Source organism: Tenebrio molitor, chromosome 9 (assembly GCF_963966145.1).
Source record: "Tenebrio molitor chromosome 9, icTenMoli1.1, whole genome shotgun sequence".
In the NCBI taxonomy this organism is placed as follows: domain Eukaryota; kingdom Metazoa; phylum Arthropoda; class Insecta; order Coleoptera; family Tenebrionidae; genus Tenebrio; species Tenebrio molitor.
The window spans coordinates 7,948,986-7,964,354 of record NC_091054.1 but is presented as its reverse complement, the minus strand read 5'-3'; the positions used below and the strand labels follow the sequence as shown (position 1 = coordinate 7,964,354).

At 34.2% G+C, this 15,369-nt stretch overlaps 4 protein-coding genes across 4 annotated transcripts; all 4 read right to left on the bottom strand.

Moving 5' to 3' along the window:
* On the bottom strand, positions 1 to 4,897 carry LOC138139327 (retinol-binding protein pinta-like). The gene is made up of 11 exons (XM_069059566.1): positions 3,635 to 4,897; positions 3,431 to 3,584; positions 3,138 to 3,381; positions 2,972 to 3,082; positions 2,820 to 2,922; positions 1,125 to 2,773; positions 922 to 1,075; positions 629 to 872; positions 463 to 573; positions 311 to 413; positions 1 to 264 (listed from the first exon to the last, which is right to left on the bottom strand). The coding sequence occupies exons 6-11, from the start codon at positions 1,267 to 1,269 to the stop codon at positions 116 to 118; spliced, it is 906 nt and encodes a 301-aa protein (XP_068915667.1). The 5' UTR covers positions 1,270 to 2,773; positions 2,820 to 2,922; positions 2,972 to 3,082; positions 3,138 to 3,381; positions 3,431 to 3,584; positions 3,635 to 4,897; the 3' UTR covers positions 1 to 115.
* On the bottom strand, positions 2,625 to 3,576 carry LOC138138558 (uncharacterized). The gene is made up of 4 exons (XM_069058544.1): positions 3,431 to 3,576; positions 3,306 to 3,381; positions 2,820 to 2,922; positions 2,625 to 2,773 (listed from the first exon to the last, which is right to left on the bottom strand). Exons 1-4 carry the CDS (start codon positions 3,574 to 3,576, stop codon positions 2,625 to 2,627), a joined length of 474 nt encoding a protein of 157 aa, XP_068914645.1.
* A 1,293-nt stretch (positions 4,898 to 6,190) lies between the features above and the next one.
* Positions 6,191 to 7,645, bottom strand: LOC138139325 (alpha-tocopherol transfer protein-like). Its single transcript, XM_069059564.1, has 6 exons — positions 7,370 to 7,645; positions 7,167 to 7,320; positions 6,874 to 7,117; positions 6,716 to 6,826; positions 6,564 to 6,666; positions 6,191 to 6,513 (listed from the first exon to the last, which is right to left on the bottom strand). Exons 1-6 carry the CDS (start codon positions 7,512 to 7,514, stop codon positions 6,365 to 6,367), a joined length of 906 nt encoding a protein of 301 aa, XP_068915665.1. The 5' UTR covers positions 7,515 to 7,645; the 3' UTR covers positions 6,191 to 6,364.
* Positions 7,646 to 9,069: 1,424 nt separating this feature from the next.
* On the bottom strand, positions 9,070 to 14,268 carry LOC138139324 (alpha-tocopherol transfer protein-like). The gene is made up of 6 exons (XM_069059563.1): positions 13,112 to 14,268; positions 12,902 to 13,061; positions 12,605 to 12,848; positions 12,439 to 12,549; positions 12,285 to 12,387; positions 9,070 to 12,235 (listed from the first exon to the last, which is right to left on the bottom strand). The coding sequence occupies exons 1-6, from the start codon at positions 13,254 to 13,256 to the stop codon at positions 12,087 to 12,089; spliced, it is 912 nt and encodes a 303-aa protein (XP_068915664.1). The 5' UTR covers positions 13,257 to 14,268; the 3' UTR covers positions 9,070 to 12,086.
* Positions 14,269 to 15,369: the final 1,101 nt, after the last annotated feature.

The window sequence follows — 15,369 nt, the reverse complement described above, 5'->3', positions numbered from 1 at the left end:
TTATATAACAAAAATTTAATCAGAATTTTATTAATTGATAACTTACACCAGCAAAATTCTTTACTTTTGTTCTAATACAGTTCTAAATTAACTTAAAAGTGTTGCCTAACTTTCTTCAATCTACGTCGAGTTTTTTAAAATTTCCATGAAAACCTAGAATTTCGTCATTGTTGAGCTTCTCAGGTCTCAAACTCTCGTCAACTCTCAATTTGTCGAGCTGGTCGAAACGATCTCCATTCTCTTCGAATTTCTGCATTATCAAATCTGAAAAATGGTAATAGCGTGACGTTTTCACTATTACCATGAGTACCATTCAGTTCCTGCAAAGTTGGACCTCTTCCGCCATAATCTCTGGGTAGATCTTCGTCGCTGAACAACTTCTTTAAAACTTCAGTATCTTGTTGCACTTGGATCTGTAAAATTCGATACTCACTTTGTCGCTTGGATAAAATTGGTACTCACTCTGTTGAAAATTTTGGGCTTCAGCAACGACTTGCATATTGCAATGACTTTCGAAGTAAATGAAGGAGCGTTGACTATATAACAAGCTTCTAAACAAAACGAAAATACTTTCTGTAAACACAACAAACGAGAAAGTGTGAATTGTGTATGTAATTAAGTAAATTGCCTCATAGACACTGATGATTCTGCTGATGTCAGTAGGTGTTATCTTTAATATGTCATTCAAGGTGATATTGTCCATGTCCACGATCATGATATCGCGATAGAAGCAATCTTCATTTAGTCTAATTTCCGCTATATTATTGGCCATCATTATCATTTTTCGTACAGACAGTCTATTTGGTTCTTTGACTTTGTACCAGTAAACTCTATACAGTCCTTTCGCTGGAACTGGATGGAGACAAACGTACCTAAAAATTTGAGCGAATCCAAATAATCCGACAATTGCAAAAGCCATACACATCCTTCATGAAATCCTTCATCTGTGGAGATTTCGGATTACAATACACATCAGGAATCACATCCTTGATGGTGTAGTACATGTCAATCTTCTGCTTGGTCCTCTCTATGCTAAACTTGTTCATCATGAGAAAATTCAGAATCATGTTGTCATCTAAGAAAACACTTTAAAAAAATTAATCACATAAAAATTCCTCACAGACTCATCATCTCTGGCAAGTGGTGTTGAGTTCGTAACCAATCCTTCACCATTTCCACGTCTTCCGTAGCAGATTTTTCGTTCTTATCAAATATCTTGTACGCTTCTTTGCGAACTTCTTCACCTTGTTGGGAAAGTTTTAGATTCATTTCTCCATAAAACGTTTACCGTTAATGCGTGAATGGTGAACACTTGAGACGGTTTGTAATTGAACTGACTAGTTAGATGGAAATCGTTGCTTACTCTTTAAAGATAGTTTTTCTTCAATTCAAACCTTTGGACACTGATACGTGCATAATACAATTTTCTATTGAACAGTCGAGGTCAATTATATAAAAAAGTGAATACATTTGTGTCATAAATCAGGTTTTTATTAGTGGGTAAAGCAAAAAGTACCTACGTTTATTCCGATACCTTTCGAAGTTTGTTGGTCAGTCTAATTGATTATTATCTATATGTAAATATTTGGTATTTAGAAAAACGTATCTCCGTATTATTTTTTCTAAAATGAAAATTTAATGACAATATATAGCTACTCTCCTATAATTAGCATATTATTCAATGAGCGTGTAATGATAGCTATTACCCACGAAGACGCCAGTGAGTGATGTAATCATCTGAGTGGGTAATAGCCATTACACGTGAGTCGAATATTATACTTTATCTTCAACTACCTATCAAAGAAAAAACAATAAAATAAACCATAATCGATAGCGACAGTGAAATTGACGAAGCGATGACTGATACGCCGCCGGACATTGCAGACGAAGCAAGCGCTGCAAAACAAGACTTGCTTCCGAAAAAATCTGGAGACCTGTATAACATTGAAAGTGTCGACTGTAAAGTCGAAGATTTATATTTCTTCGCCTTTTGTGAAAAAAAAGCTAGTAAGACATTTTCACTGTATTTCGTTATTTTCTTCTTGTTGCATCATTGTAGTTAAAATGTATTACTATAATGAATTTGTAATTTTTTCAAGGATGTCTTTTACTTTGTAGTTCGTGCGGTTGCCTAAAAATTTTAATGTGCACTTCGGCCAAAAAGTGCCTTTTGTCTTCAAGTCTCGGCTCCGCCTCGACTAGAAAACCCAGACTAGAACAAAAAGATGCACTTTTTGGCCTTGATATACAAATGACTATTACCGTGCCTTCAAATAAATTCGGAATTAGAGTTGGCTGTGATTTTATTATGAAGTTGGTAACATGCAATTTTTAAAGGCACAGCAGTAACCTTGGACAGCACAGTACACGTGTTAATCGTCTTTTACCAACCGTTACTAGATAAAATATATAAATCATAGCCTACTCTAATTCCGAATTTATTTGAAGGCACGGTATTACGACTGTGATAAATACCGGTTCGTCTATGATATAAAAATGAGAATCACTTTGTTACATGACGAATTAAATTTTTATTACTGAATAATGATAACTTACACCGGCAAAATTAATTACTTTTGATCTAATACACTTCTAAATCAACTTAAAGTGTTGCCTACTTTTCTTCAATCTACGTCGAGTTTCCTAAAATTTCCATGAAAACCTAGAATCTCGTCATTGTTGAGCTTCTCAGGTCTCAAATTCTCGTCTACTCTCAATTTGTCGAGCTGATCGAAACGATCTTCATACTCTTCGAATTTCTGCATAATCAAATCTGAAAAATGAGAGTGGCGTGATGTTTTCACTATTACTGTGAGTACCATTCAGTTCCTGCAAAGTTGGACCTTTTCCGCCATAATCTCTGGGCAAATCTTCGGCGCTGAACAACTCCTTTAAAATTTCAGTGTCCTGATGAACTTGAATCTGTAAACTTCGATACTCACTTTGTCGCTTGGATAAAATTGGAACTTACTCTGTTGAAAATTTTAGGTTTCATCAACGACTTGCATATTGCAATGAGTTTCGAAGTAAATGAAGGGGCGTTGACTATATAATACGCTTCTAAACAAAACGAAAATACTTTCTGTAAACACAAGAAACGAGAAAGTGTGAATTGTGTATGTAATTAAGTAAATTGCCTCATAGACACTGATAATTCTTCCGATATCAGTAGGTGTTATCTTCATTATGTCATTTAAGCTAACATTATCCATGTCCAGGATCGTGATATCGCGATAGAAGCAATCTTCATTTAGTCTAATTTCCACTACATTATTGGTTACCATTGACAGTTTTCGTACAGATACCTTATTTGATTCTTTGATTTTGTACCAGTACACTCTATACAGTCCTTTTGCTGGAACTGGATGGAGACAAACGTACCTAAAAATTTGGGTGATTCAAAATAACCCAAAAACTGCAGGAGTCATACACATCCTTCATGAAATCCTTTATCTGTGGAGATTTGGGATTGCAATACACGTCGGGAATCACATTCTTGATGGTGTAGTACATGTCGATCTTCTGCTTGGTCCTCTCTATACTGAACTTGTTCATTATGAGAAAATTCAGAATCATGTTGTCATCTAGCAAAACACTTTTAAAACGTTTAATCACATAAGAATTTACAACACACTCATCATCTCTGGTAGGTGGTGTTGCGTTCGGAGCCATTCCTTCACCATTTGTACGTCTTCCTTCGCAGATTGTTCGTCTTTATTAAATATTTTGTACACGTTTTTGCGAACTTCTTCAACTTGTTGGGAAAGATTTAGATTCATTTCTGTATAAAACTTTCACCGTTAATGCGTAAATAGTGAATAGCATCAACATCCGAAACGGTTTGTAATTGGACTGACCAATTAGATGGAAATCGTTGCTTTTTAACAACTTATATTATTTTAAAGACCATTTTCTTCAATGTAAACCTTTGGACACTGATACTGGTAAAAAAAATTCAATTCAACAGTCAAGGTCAATGATATAACAAAGTGAATACATTTATTAAATAAATCAGTTTTTTTATTAGTGGGCAATGATACTTAACACTAGCAAAAAGTATGTTTTTCTAAGATTGCTTCAAAACAGTTATCTATGCATGAAGTGGGTCATTTTCTTACGTATATATTTTTTTACACTGTTGTAAGATTGTACCTATAGAAACCATACATAACAGTGCGTGAAATGCGATTTCACACACTTAAGCTTTTCTGTTTTTCACTTCACGCACTGTTTTCTATTAGTTACCTAGCAACATGGTTACCGCGTTGATACTTAAGATTCCCTACAAAAATTTGAATTTTATAATTTAGTCCTGAAAGCAATTATATTTAGAAAAAATATTGTTTATATTTCGTGCGTGAAGATGTTTTTTTTTGTGCATTCAAAGGCTTTTTTGAACTCACTAACTTCAAAATGGCAAACGCAACAGTTAACCGCCAACGTAGATTTCGCGCACTAGTGCTTCAAAATCATCCAAAAAGCATTCTGAAAATAATTCGATTTAATAATAATAAAATCTGGTTTACAAAACGTCATTTCTCCAATTTGGATGTTGAAAATTTCGAAAGAATGAAAAAAAATCGCTATTAATTCTGTTGACACTTGGGGAAGCGCCATATATGTATTCAGTAAATTGGAAACTATTGGGTAATAATAATTTGAAAATGCTAATGTACGTTTCATAAAATATTGTACAAACCTCGATGCGCGAAGACGTATTCGGCACATTCGCGCAAATGAACCACTCGCTGCTTCGTCGCTTGTGCCTCAAATAATGCGCTCATGTGCGAAAAATGTTTTCTCGCACTCGGTTCGTAAATAAATATTACTGCCTGGACCTGCGTCTCGGCTTAAAAGATCTTTTCATGCACAAAAAACACTCACTTCCAGTCTGATGATATTTTGGTTAATTGCAAAAAACTTCTGAGGCAAAAAAAAACAGACAATATCCAAAAGTCATTTTGATCATGACTTGTTGGGAAGTTTTTTCATATCGAGTGTAAAGAATATATTATACAAAATGTCTCTGAAAGAACGTATATCAAGAGTCCTGTGGAATTGTTGACATTTTGGTTTGTTTTCCTCGTGATTTTCTTCAGTTTTTCTATATTCTAATTACTTTTCATCTTACAACAGTCTTAATTAAATTTAAATTTGGTTAATGGACTTTCATAACCTCTGTTTTTCTATTTGGTACTACAATATGTTACAGAGCGGCAAAAATGAAATATATTTGAATCCACAGGACTCTTGATAAGTATACGTTATTTTAGAGACACTTTGTATTTAATATTATTTGTTGGTTTTAAGGACCACACAACTAAATAAGGTTTACATTAAATTTTATTAAACTTTGAGACAAGGGGTTTTTATCTTTTTACCGACACTGCTTAATTCTTGTTCTTGTTTTTGTTTTCATCCATTTTTAGTCAGTATTCAATAAGTTCGAACTCTACCATAATTGGTGAACGAATTAATTAAAGCTACGTTAACGCATAATGAATTCAATTTGTTGCTAATTCCGAATCGGCTATAAACAGTGGATCGTAAATCATATTAAAAAAAGACCACTTTGTTACATAACAAACTCGTTTTTTATTAGATCCTTAGTAATGAATTAATCATTTTTACTCTACTACTCTTCGGAACAATTTAACGTGCTTCTGATTTTTCTTTCATTCACGTCAAGTTTCCTAAAATTTATATCTTAAACAAAATTGTCGCGATTAAAGAAAATCATTGACACTTACCTCACATGATATCTTATTTAAAGCAAAAAACTCATATTTACTATAAAACTAAAACTTTTTACCGTAACAGTTTATCGGAAAGAAAAACACAGTTTCAAGTCATTTTGGTTAAGCTCATCTCAAAAAACAAAAGAGGCAAAATACCGAATGATGACCATACTCATGATTTTTTGGAGCTAAAAAAACTTTCTTCTGTGAGTTATCAGTTAAGAAATGCTTAGACGAATTAAATTGTCAACTTTTATAATTAAACCTCGATTCAAGAATTACGCTTTTTTCTGAAACTACTTATTGCCTATTATTGTTTGCGTCCATTTTTAATCAGTCTTTGATTACTGTAATATTGTATATTGTTGATGGTTAATTATAAAATTATGTTAATATCTTATATGTACACCAGGTACTTTTAATTCCGATTGTGATTTTGCAAATAAAACCGGTTTGTTTATTATATAAACAACTTTTATTGGTGTATAATAATTATAACATAAATCAACAAAAACTAAGTTTACTTTCATACCCTGCGAAAGCAATATAAAATGTTGCCTATTTTTCACTAAGTGTACTTTCATTTTCCTAAAATTTCTATAAAAGCTAGAATCTCCATTTTTCCTTCAGTCTACATTAAGTTTCCTAAAATTTCCATAAAATCCTAGAATTTCGTCATTGTTGAGTTGTTCAGGTCTCAGATTTTCATCAACTCGCATTTTGTCCAACTGGTCGAACCGCTCTTGGTAATCTTCGAATTTCAACATGATCAAATCTAAAAACACAGAATCACTTGGTATTTTGTCTTGACAAGCAAGTAGGTACCGTTCAAATCCTGCAAAGAGGGACCATTTCCGCCATAATCTGCAGGAAGTGAGTTGTTGCCCAACAATTGCCTTAAACACTCAGTATCTTGATGAACCTGAATCTGCAAATCCGGTCCTCCAGTCTAAGAATAAAATCGGTGTGGTACTCACTCTGTCGAAGATTTTAGGTTTCAACACCGCTTTGAATATTGCCAAGAGTTTCGAAACGAACGGAGGAGCATTGACGAGATAAAGCGCTTCCAAACGGAGCGAATATACTTTCTGCAATAAAAAATTAATGGTCATCTATGGAGAGGATCTTAAGGTACCTCATAAACTGTGAAAATTTTCGCGATTAAAGAAGGCGTTATCTTCAGTATGTCGTTCAAGGTGACGTTTTCCATGTCTAAGATCATAATCTCGCGGTAATAGCAGTCATCATTTAGTCTAACTTCTGAAATGCTGCTGACTACCATTGCCAATTTTTTTAATGACAATTTGTTTAATTCTTTGGATTTGAAACAAAACGTTTTGAAGAGCCCTCGTACAGGGACTGGAATAATACCAACGTACCTAAAAATTTAACTGATATAAAGAAATTCTAAATTTGAAATTTTTGTACATGTCATTCATGTAATCTTTTATCTGTGGAGATTTCGGGTTGCAGTACAAATCCGGAATTACACTCCTCATGGTGTAGTACATGTCGATCTTCTGCTTGGTCTTCTCAATGCTGAACTTGTTCATGATGAGAAAATTGCGAATCGTGGCGTCATCTAACAAAATACTTTTAATAACACAGTGGCATAAAAATCCACCACGCACTCGTCTTTTCTGGCAGGTGGTGTTGAATCTTCAGCCACTCCTTGATCGCCGTCACATCTTCCTCCACTGACTTTTCGTTCTTGTGGAATATTTCGTACGCCTGTTTGCGTACATCTTCAGCTTGTTCAAAGAGATTAATAGGCATCGTTACTGGCACTTCGCTAAATCACAAAACACTACACTATGAGAATCGAGCTGACCTTACTAGTTTTATGCGATAAATGTTTGCGTCAGTCAATTGGCGATAACTCTATGCGTTGTCTGCAAACACTAAATTTAAAAAAAAAAAATTTGTTACGCAGTAACAGTAACAGTAACGAACCGGTTTTTATACCCCACCAAAAAATGATTAATGTATCTGAGCACACTCTGAAATGTTGTTGTTGTTCTGTTGTTCACACATATCTACTTATCATGGAAAATGCAACACCCAGAAATAGTGAACATACTTTGATGAAACTTGGTACAGTAATTAGGTACCAAGAAGGGTCAATTAGCAGCATGTAACTGAATTTCAAAGAGGCTGCATTATCGGAATGCGAGAAGCAGGTCTTTCCTATAGGGTAATCGCCATAGACGTCTACTATATATACAGTGCATTTTTTTAACTGTTGCCATAGGGAATTGCATGGTAAAACTTATACCCTCTGTTAACTTTTGTTCTGATGATAATATTCAAACCATTTTTGGAACAAAGTTTGAAGATTTTTTAAACTATCGGACAGATAACAATTCAATATCCTAAACTGTCGAAAAAGTTGTGAAAAAATATTTTCTAGCGCGCCGGAATGATAGTACGTCGAGCGGCCGCCAGAATAGCGTTCCTGTCGGCTCAACCAGCACCTGACCATCTCCACTTTTGACTTTTGTCACTTTCATTTAAAAAATAGCGAGATCTCCTCGAGGTTATGATTAAATTAGCTTTTGGATGGCAGAACATCTAAACATTTATTTGTTAAAAAAAAAACAGAATGTAAAAACGTTAACGCACAAGTAACTCAACAAATTAACAGAAATTGTCAAAGGAATTGTTCAAAGTGTTTTCCTTCGACTGCTGGACAATGTCCGAAGCGATCTTGAAAATTTCTTCGCGTGTTTTCTAAATGTCGCACTGTAATGTAATGTAATACAAGCTTCAGTTATTCTTGCCCTTAATTTCTCCACAGTTTCTGGTTGACCTCTTATGTGTTTTTTTACTGTTGCCATAGGGAATTACATAATTGCATGGTAAAAATAATATCCTCTGTTAACTTATGATCCACTGCAGGTTTGATGCTAATTTTTATTTTTGTAATCAATCATTAATAAGACTACGTAAGTGCTTATTCACAATGGACATAAGACATAAGAAATACATAAGAGATACCTAAGAATAATTTGTAAATTTGGGCAATTGGAAAATAATTTATGTTGCCATATCTCTCGAATATGATTCTTCATGCCTTTTTGTACACAACAATAATGTTCACTGAGGTCACTTCTCATAAGTTACGTAAAAATTAATAGTATATCCACTGCATGTATCATGAATTTCTTATGCCTTATGTCAAGCTTATGTCCACTGTGAATAAGCACTAATGCATATTGTTTGAACAACGATAAGCAGTTTTATTTTACTAATTTTAGTCTTCAAAATTGAAATTAATGAACGTAAATAATTTGACAAAAACGTAGTAGACGATATGGGAACAAAAATTAGATTTTATATTTTATTTTGTTATTTATTTTAATCATAGCCTCGAGGAGATCTCGCTATTTATTTTTTAAATGAAAGTGACAAAAGTCAAAAGTGGAGATGGTCAGGTGCTGGCTGGTTGAACCGACAGGGCGGCCGCTCGACGTACTATCATTCCGGCGCGCTAGAAAATATTTTTTCACAACTTTTTCTACAGTTTAGGATATTGAATTGTATTCTGTCCGATAGTTTAAAAAATCTTCAAACCTTGTTCCAAAAATGGTTTGAATATTTTCATCAGAACAAAAGTTAACAGGGGGTATAAGTTTTACCATGCAATTCCCTATGGCAACAGTTAAAAAAAATGCACTGCATATATTATATATTATATATATAGTAGACGTCTACTATATACAGGGTGTTTCTGAAATAAGTACATTAATTTTAACTGGTAATAGAACTCATCAAAAGGAACAACTTTTCTCTCTGCCATTTTGGCGAAAAACGTTGCGTAGTGGCTTAAAAAAATAGGAAAGATTTTCCTAAAATCGTTCATGTCTCCAAAACTAAACTATAGTTTACCTAGCGAGAGATTGGTTGACATAAAAGTCACTAAATTCTACGTAGAGAAAGGAGTTGCTAGCTCACGTAAAATTTGAAATATATCCTTCAAGCAGTAACATTTTTGCCCTGAAATTATGCTATAATTAATGTATTCTAGTGCATTTTGTAGTGTTGGGTTAATTTAATACAATTTAAAATCTCCCAATCTCTCGCTGGACGAAGTTTACCTAAAAACGTGAAACAACCCGATTCTTACGAAGTGGATTTTTTGCTATACGGGTAGATTTTTTTGAATTTCGATTTCTGCGTTAAAACACGTTTTCTGGATGAAAATGGACGTTTTTTTCATATTAGCGCTGATCTCAATTAGCCATTGCAGTATTTAGTGGCGTATGGTTATTTTAGTGAAAAATTTCTCCAATTTTTTTTTTTGGAATTAAACGTTTTTCGGCAAAATGGTAGATAGAAAAGTTGTTCCTTTTGACGAGTTCTATTACTAGTTAAAATTAATGTACTTATTTCTGTTACACGTTGTATATACTATATATATAGTAGTCGTCTATGGTAATCGCTCAGTGTAGGACGAAATGAGGCCACTGTATTACGGTGTAGTCGTGTCTGGTTTAAAGACCAATGTTATTGAAACTTTCACTGTTTTATCTTAGTCATGGCCCAATTATTGTACAAAGTTTCATCAAAATATGCCATTTCTGGGTGTTGCATTTTCAATGAGAAGTAGTATATTTCAAAATAAAATTGATTGTTTATGATGTAATCAATTATAAACATACATAAAACATGCATAAACAAGATTAATTATACTTAATTAGTTTTTTCTTCAAACGTCCGTAAATTATGACATTATCCTGCTGCATTGATAATGCTAAAGTGTCACTTCGTTGTCATGGCATCTAACGAGCTGACGAGCGGCAGATAAAGTTATTATCTCCGCTGAGGGCGTCCGTGAAGTTATTATCTCCGCTGATGAGCGACAGTAAAGTAAACTAGCTAAATCATTTGAAATTCCTACCTGGTTTCTTAACATGTCTTAAATAATTTGTTATGAAAGTTTGAAGACAAAATAGTATATGTTATTCGGAGCAAAAATGGTTTTATCTGCTTTGGCTGGTTTGTCTGCCTCACTGCGTTCGGCAGCCAATCTACCAGCCGCAGCACATAAAACTTCATTTTTGCTCCTCATAACATAATATACCATTATTAATAGTATCGCATATTTTTTATTTATAGGTATATTTAGTTAAAAATGATATATTTACGTATTACATGAATTTTTTAATTAAAAAAACTAAACTTTAATTAGCATATTTTACATATTTTGAAGTTTTACAGCTGGGGATTTCAAATGCAAAAACAAACAAAAGAGTAAACCTTTCATTTGAAACCCAGGTTTAGATATTGAAACTATACTTGATTTAAGCAAGTATGATCTTGTATAACCAGGAATTCCCTGAAAAATAAGATAATTCATCCCTCTGTCTGCAAAATAAGTAGAGAGAGAGTGTTATTTAACTTACACTTTGATGAGTGAAACTAGTTTGTCAATTCTCACAACCACAATCATACGATGGCAACAACCATAAGTATTTGATGGTCTTCAAAATCAGTTCATGGCCATTCTTGTGCAACAATATTTTGCATCATCTACATTTGGTTTCTTGAATTATTCTTGTTATTATTGAGTTTTCAGATCTCAAACTCTTGTCAACTCGCAATTTGCCGAGTTGATCGAATTGTGATGTTTCTCAATTTATATGGTAATTCTGTTTGTACCTGTTAAAGGATCACCAGAGTGCAACACACAAACAAACAATTAAATGACAATTAATTTTACGAAATTTTATTAAAAACATTATTTTTAGGTTAATTGCTGACATGTTGTTAAAGATAGGACCACCTAAGTATTTTGTGTGCCCCTCAACACTGCATTCTCTGTTGTTGAAAATGAATAAAGTAGGGTTATGTAGTACAAGGTCATTATAAATGATTGTCCCACCGCAGTAGGCGTTGGTGGCGTAGTTGGATGTGCCGCGAGCCTCATAACATGAGTGAGACTAGTATCCCCGATAGGTGACGATACTGGCGGTAGTGGAAATCTGTCTACTATAGTTTGTCTAACGTTGCGAGGCTGGCGGCACATCCAAAGTTTGTGTGGGTTTTCAACGCCAACTGCGATGGGGGACAACGAATTTAGTTTTTGTCTCCATGTTCTGTAATAGTATTGATTTAGGCTAACCCAGTCCCTTTCCATTACTGCGTAGGATCCGCCGGCAAAGAGCAATGCCAAATTTCAAGGTCGAAAACGTCAATTTGACAATTTTAATTTCTTGCATGCATCAAGCCAAGCAAATAAACAATAAGAAATAAACTCAATTTTCAAATTTCCCCCCAGATTTTTTGAAACAACAGTAATTATTAATAAATGATTCTTGAAACCAACTGTAGCAAATTAACTGTATTTTAATCGACATCAAGCTTCTTAAAATTGCCGTAAAAACCTAGAATGTCATTGTTAACAAGTTTTTCCGGTCTCAAGCTCTCGTCTACTCTCATTTGGTCGAGTTGATCGAAGCGATCTTCAAACTCTTTTAGTTTCACTTGCATCAAACCTGGAATTAGGCAATAAAACGAAATAAATTCTACGATAAAGATTACTACCGTTGAGTTGTTCCAAAGATGGACCACTTCCACCATAGTCTTTGGGCAGGATATTGTCACTAAAAATTTCTTTTAGGACTTCATTGTCCCGGTGAACGTGAATCTATCGCGAAAAATTTCATTTTTCAAAAACTATAAGTGTCGCTTTACTCACTCTATTAAATAGCTTTGGTCTCAGCAGCGTTTTCAGAAATGCCAAGATATTAGATATGTAACTTGGAGTGTTGAGCAGATGAATTGTTCTCGGGCGCAGTGAAAACACTTTCTGCAGGTGTGAAAATCGTTAGTTGGGGGTTAAAGGGAGATTTTGGGTGAGCAACCTCGTAGATGGCTAAAGTCTTGACAATTATAGTGGGTGTCACTTTGAGGGAATCGTTTAAAGTGAAATTTTCAAGGTCCAAGATCCAGACGTCGTGGAATGCATAATCTTCGGCTAGTCTCAGTTCGAAGAAGTTCACAACGAGCATTATCAGTTCTGGTTGCGAGTAAGTGTTTGGTTTCTTCATCTTGAACATGTAAACTCTGTTCGATTGCCCCAGTACCTCTGGATGCAGGAAGCAGTAACTGATGGGGAGATTTTGATCAATTTTCCTTAGCACGCCATCTTCAAATCTTACCACGAGTCGATTGCCGCCTTCATGCAAGGCAGTTTCGGATTGCATTGGTCGTACATGTCTGGAATCAGACTCCTGATGGTGTAGTACATGTCGATCTTCTGTTTTGTATTCTCGATGCTGAACTTGTTCAACAAGAGAAACTTGCTAATTGCGATGTCATCTGCCAAGAGTTTCTCATAGAGCGCAATTTGACAACCAAACGCTACTCACTCATGATTTCTGGTAGATGGGGCTGGGTTTGAAGCCACTTTCGTATTATCTGCACGTCTTCACTTACCGATTCTTGGGTTTTATTGAATTCTTCGTACGTTTTTTGACGCACCAATTCCATACCACAAAACACGTCTTGATACATCTTGACCTACACCAATTTACATTGAAGTGTTCACCTTACAAATTCAATACTTTTATATACAGGAGTTAGCCTTGAGACATTTATATTATATTTTTACATTTTGTTGATCCAAAGGTTACTTTTATATCCGAATAAAAAGTTAATACCAGAATGAATAACAACTTTCGTTTGGGCATTTTTTTATTTTTTGCTACAGTTATTGTTTTACTCGCAGTCATTATTGTAATATGCCTATTTTTACCTGCATGAGGTTGGAAAATACGTCATTGTTAGGCATTGCAGGCGAAAAGAGTTGGAAAATCATCACTTACATCTCTTGGTCGGAAAGTGACGTACCTCTCTGTCAATTCTCGAAAATATCAATGTCAAACAAATATCAATTCAACGTTTACAAGAGGTTAATTTTTATTATTTTGATATTTTAAATGGGACGTGTTGTTGTCATTGTCAGACGAATAGAGAAACACACGTTCAAATTTCTAATCAAATAACAGAAATACATATATCTTGTTCAATTTACCAAACATAACCTCAAAGAAACTTAAAAAAAACCCACTCAATGCAATGCCTACTTGAAAATTTCTTTCTCAATATAAATCCTGAGATCATCCACAATTTAATAAAATAAAAAAGCTCGATTGAAGTTTAATTCCAGCGTCTTCATCTGACTAACTTCAACATTTTCCACCTCGCATGTAATATACCTACTACTCCTTTTACACAATTGAAGTTGTGAAAGTGTACGATAAAATATCTATTTCCGATATAAGTGCGCTGTCAGATCACTTTTTAGGTATGAGTCCGAAATTTGAAGCACGAGGCGTCAGTCGAGTGATGCAAAACATGGATTACCTGAAAAGTGACAGTCCACGATTATTGAACAACGTTTTCCGTGCTCGTTTAAGCAAAGTTTTAAAAAACGAATTTTAATTTAAGTTGTTTCTCTGGAATATACAATTGTTGTAAACATTAATCGTTACTTATCGTATCTTCGGAGTTAGACTAATCATAATCTCGTATTTCTGGCGGGGTACATAGAAAATTGTCTTCGCTCACTTTTAATTTGTTAATAACAATTGAAATTTGAATCTTCCAAACAATATGACATTTGTTGCCAACCACGACAAAATTCTCCAAATTTGAAAATTGTTAATTTTCATTTAAAAATGGCTTAAAAGGTGCAAAGTAGAAAATATATTGTATGATATTTCGTTTATAAGGCATTTTGTAGCACTCCTCGCGAACTCTAAACTCAGCGTGCCCTAAACCCGTGCGTGCTACAAAATGTTTCTTATAACACTCGTATTATATTTACTATTATTTCATCCTGTGTCAAATTTCGTTTTAAAGAAATATTGAAATTAATTTCAAAATAATTTAGCAAATGCTCCAAATCTAGTTACATTTTCGGAACATGATTAGCAACAGCTGTTTGGCAATTGTTTAGGGCAGACGTAAATTCCTCCGATTTCAACCCTCAAAGATGTAAATTGCTCCGAAGGATTAACCCTAGTCTTTCTGGAAAGTGGCAAATTGCTCCGGTGGTCTGTTCGGTACCTGAGAGGATTAACCCTTCAGTAGGCGCTTATTATTTTGACACACGAGTAGGCATGTATTTATTTTTTCTATCACAAATTGATTTCTTATAATTTGTTTTAACCAAATGGTAAGTACTTAAGTACAGTTGCGAGCAATAAATCTTAGTCGTCAATGTCATTCTTTGACGCAAAAGAAAATGTTCTATTGGGAAACATTAATAATTGTATTTTTTTCCCATTTTTTTGACACTTTATTGACGTGAGTATAATCAGACGGGGATTTTTTTTAAATTTGTGACAATCTAACCAAATTTTGAAATGACATTGACGAACAAAATTTATTGCTGGCCACTGTACCTTAATCTATACTCTAACAAACAAACAAAAAATTTTAAGCAAATTAAATTAGACAACATTATTCAAATTTCAATGTCGGAACAAACATGTCATATTTCTGACAAGAAAAAATATAAAATTGTGTCAGTTTATCCAAGATGATAAAAATAAATCACAGCCGCCCCTCATCCACATTCATCATGAATCGATAATATTCTAGGATTATGTCGGGTAGTCGG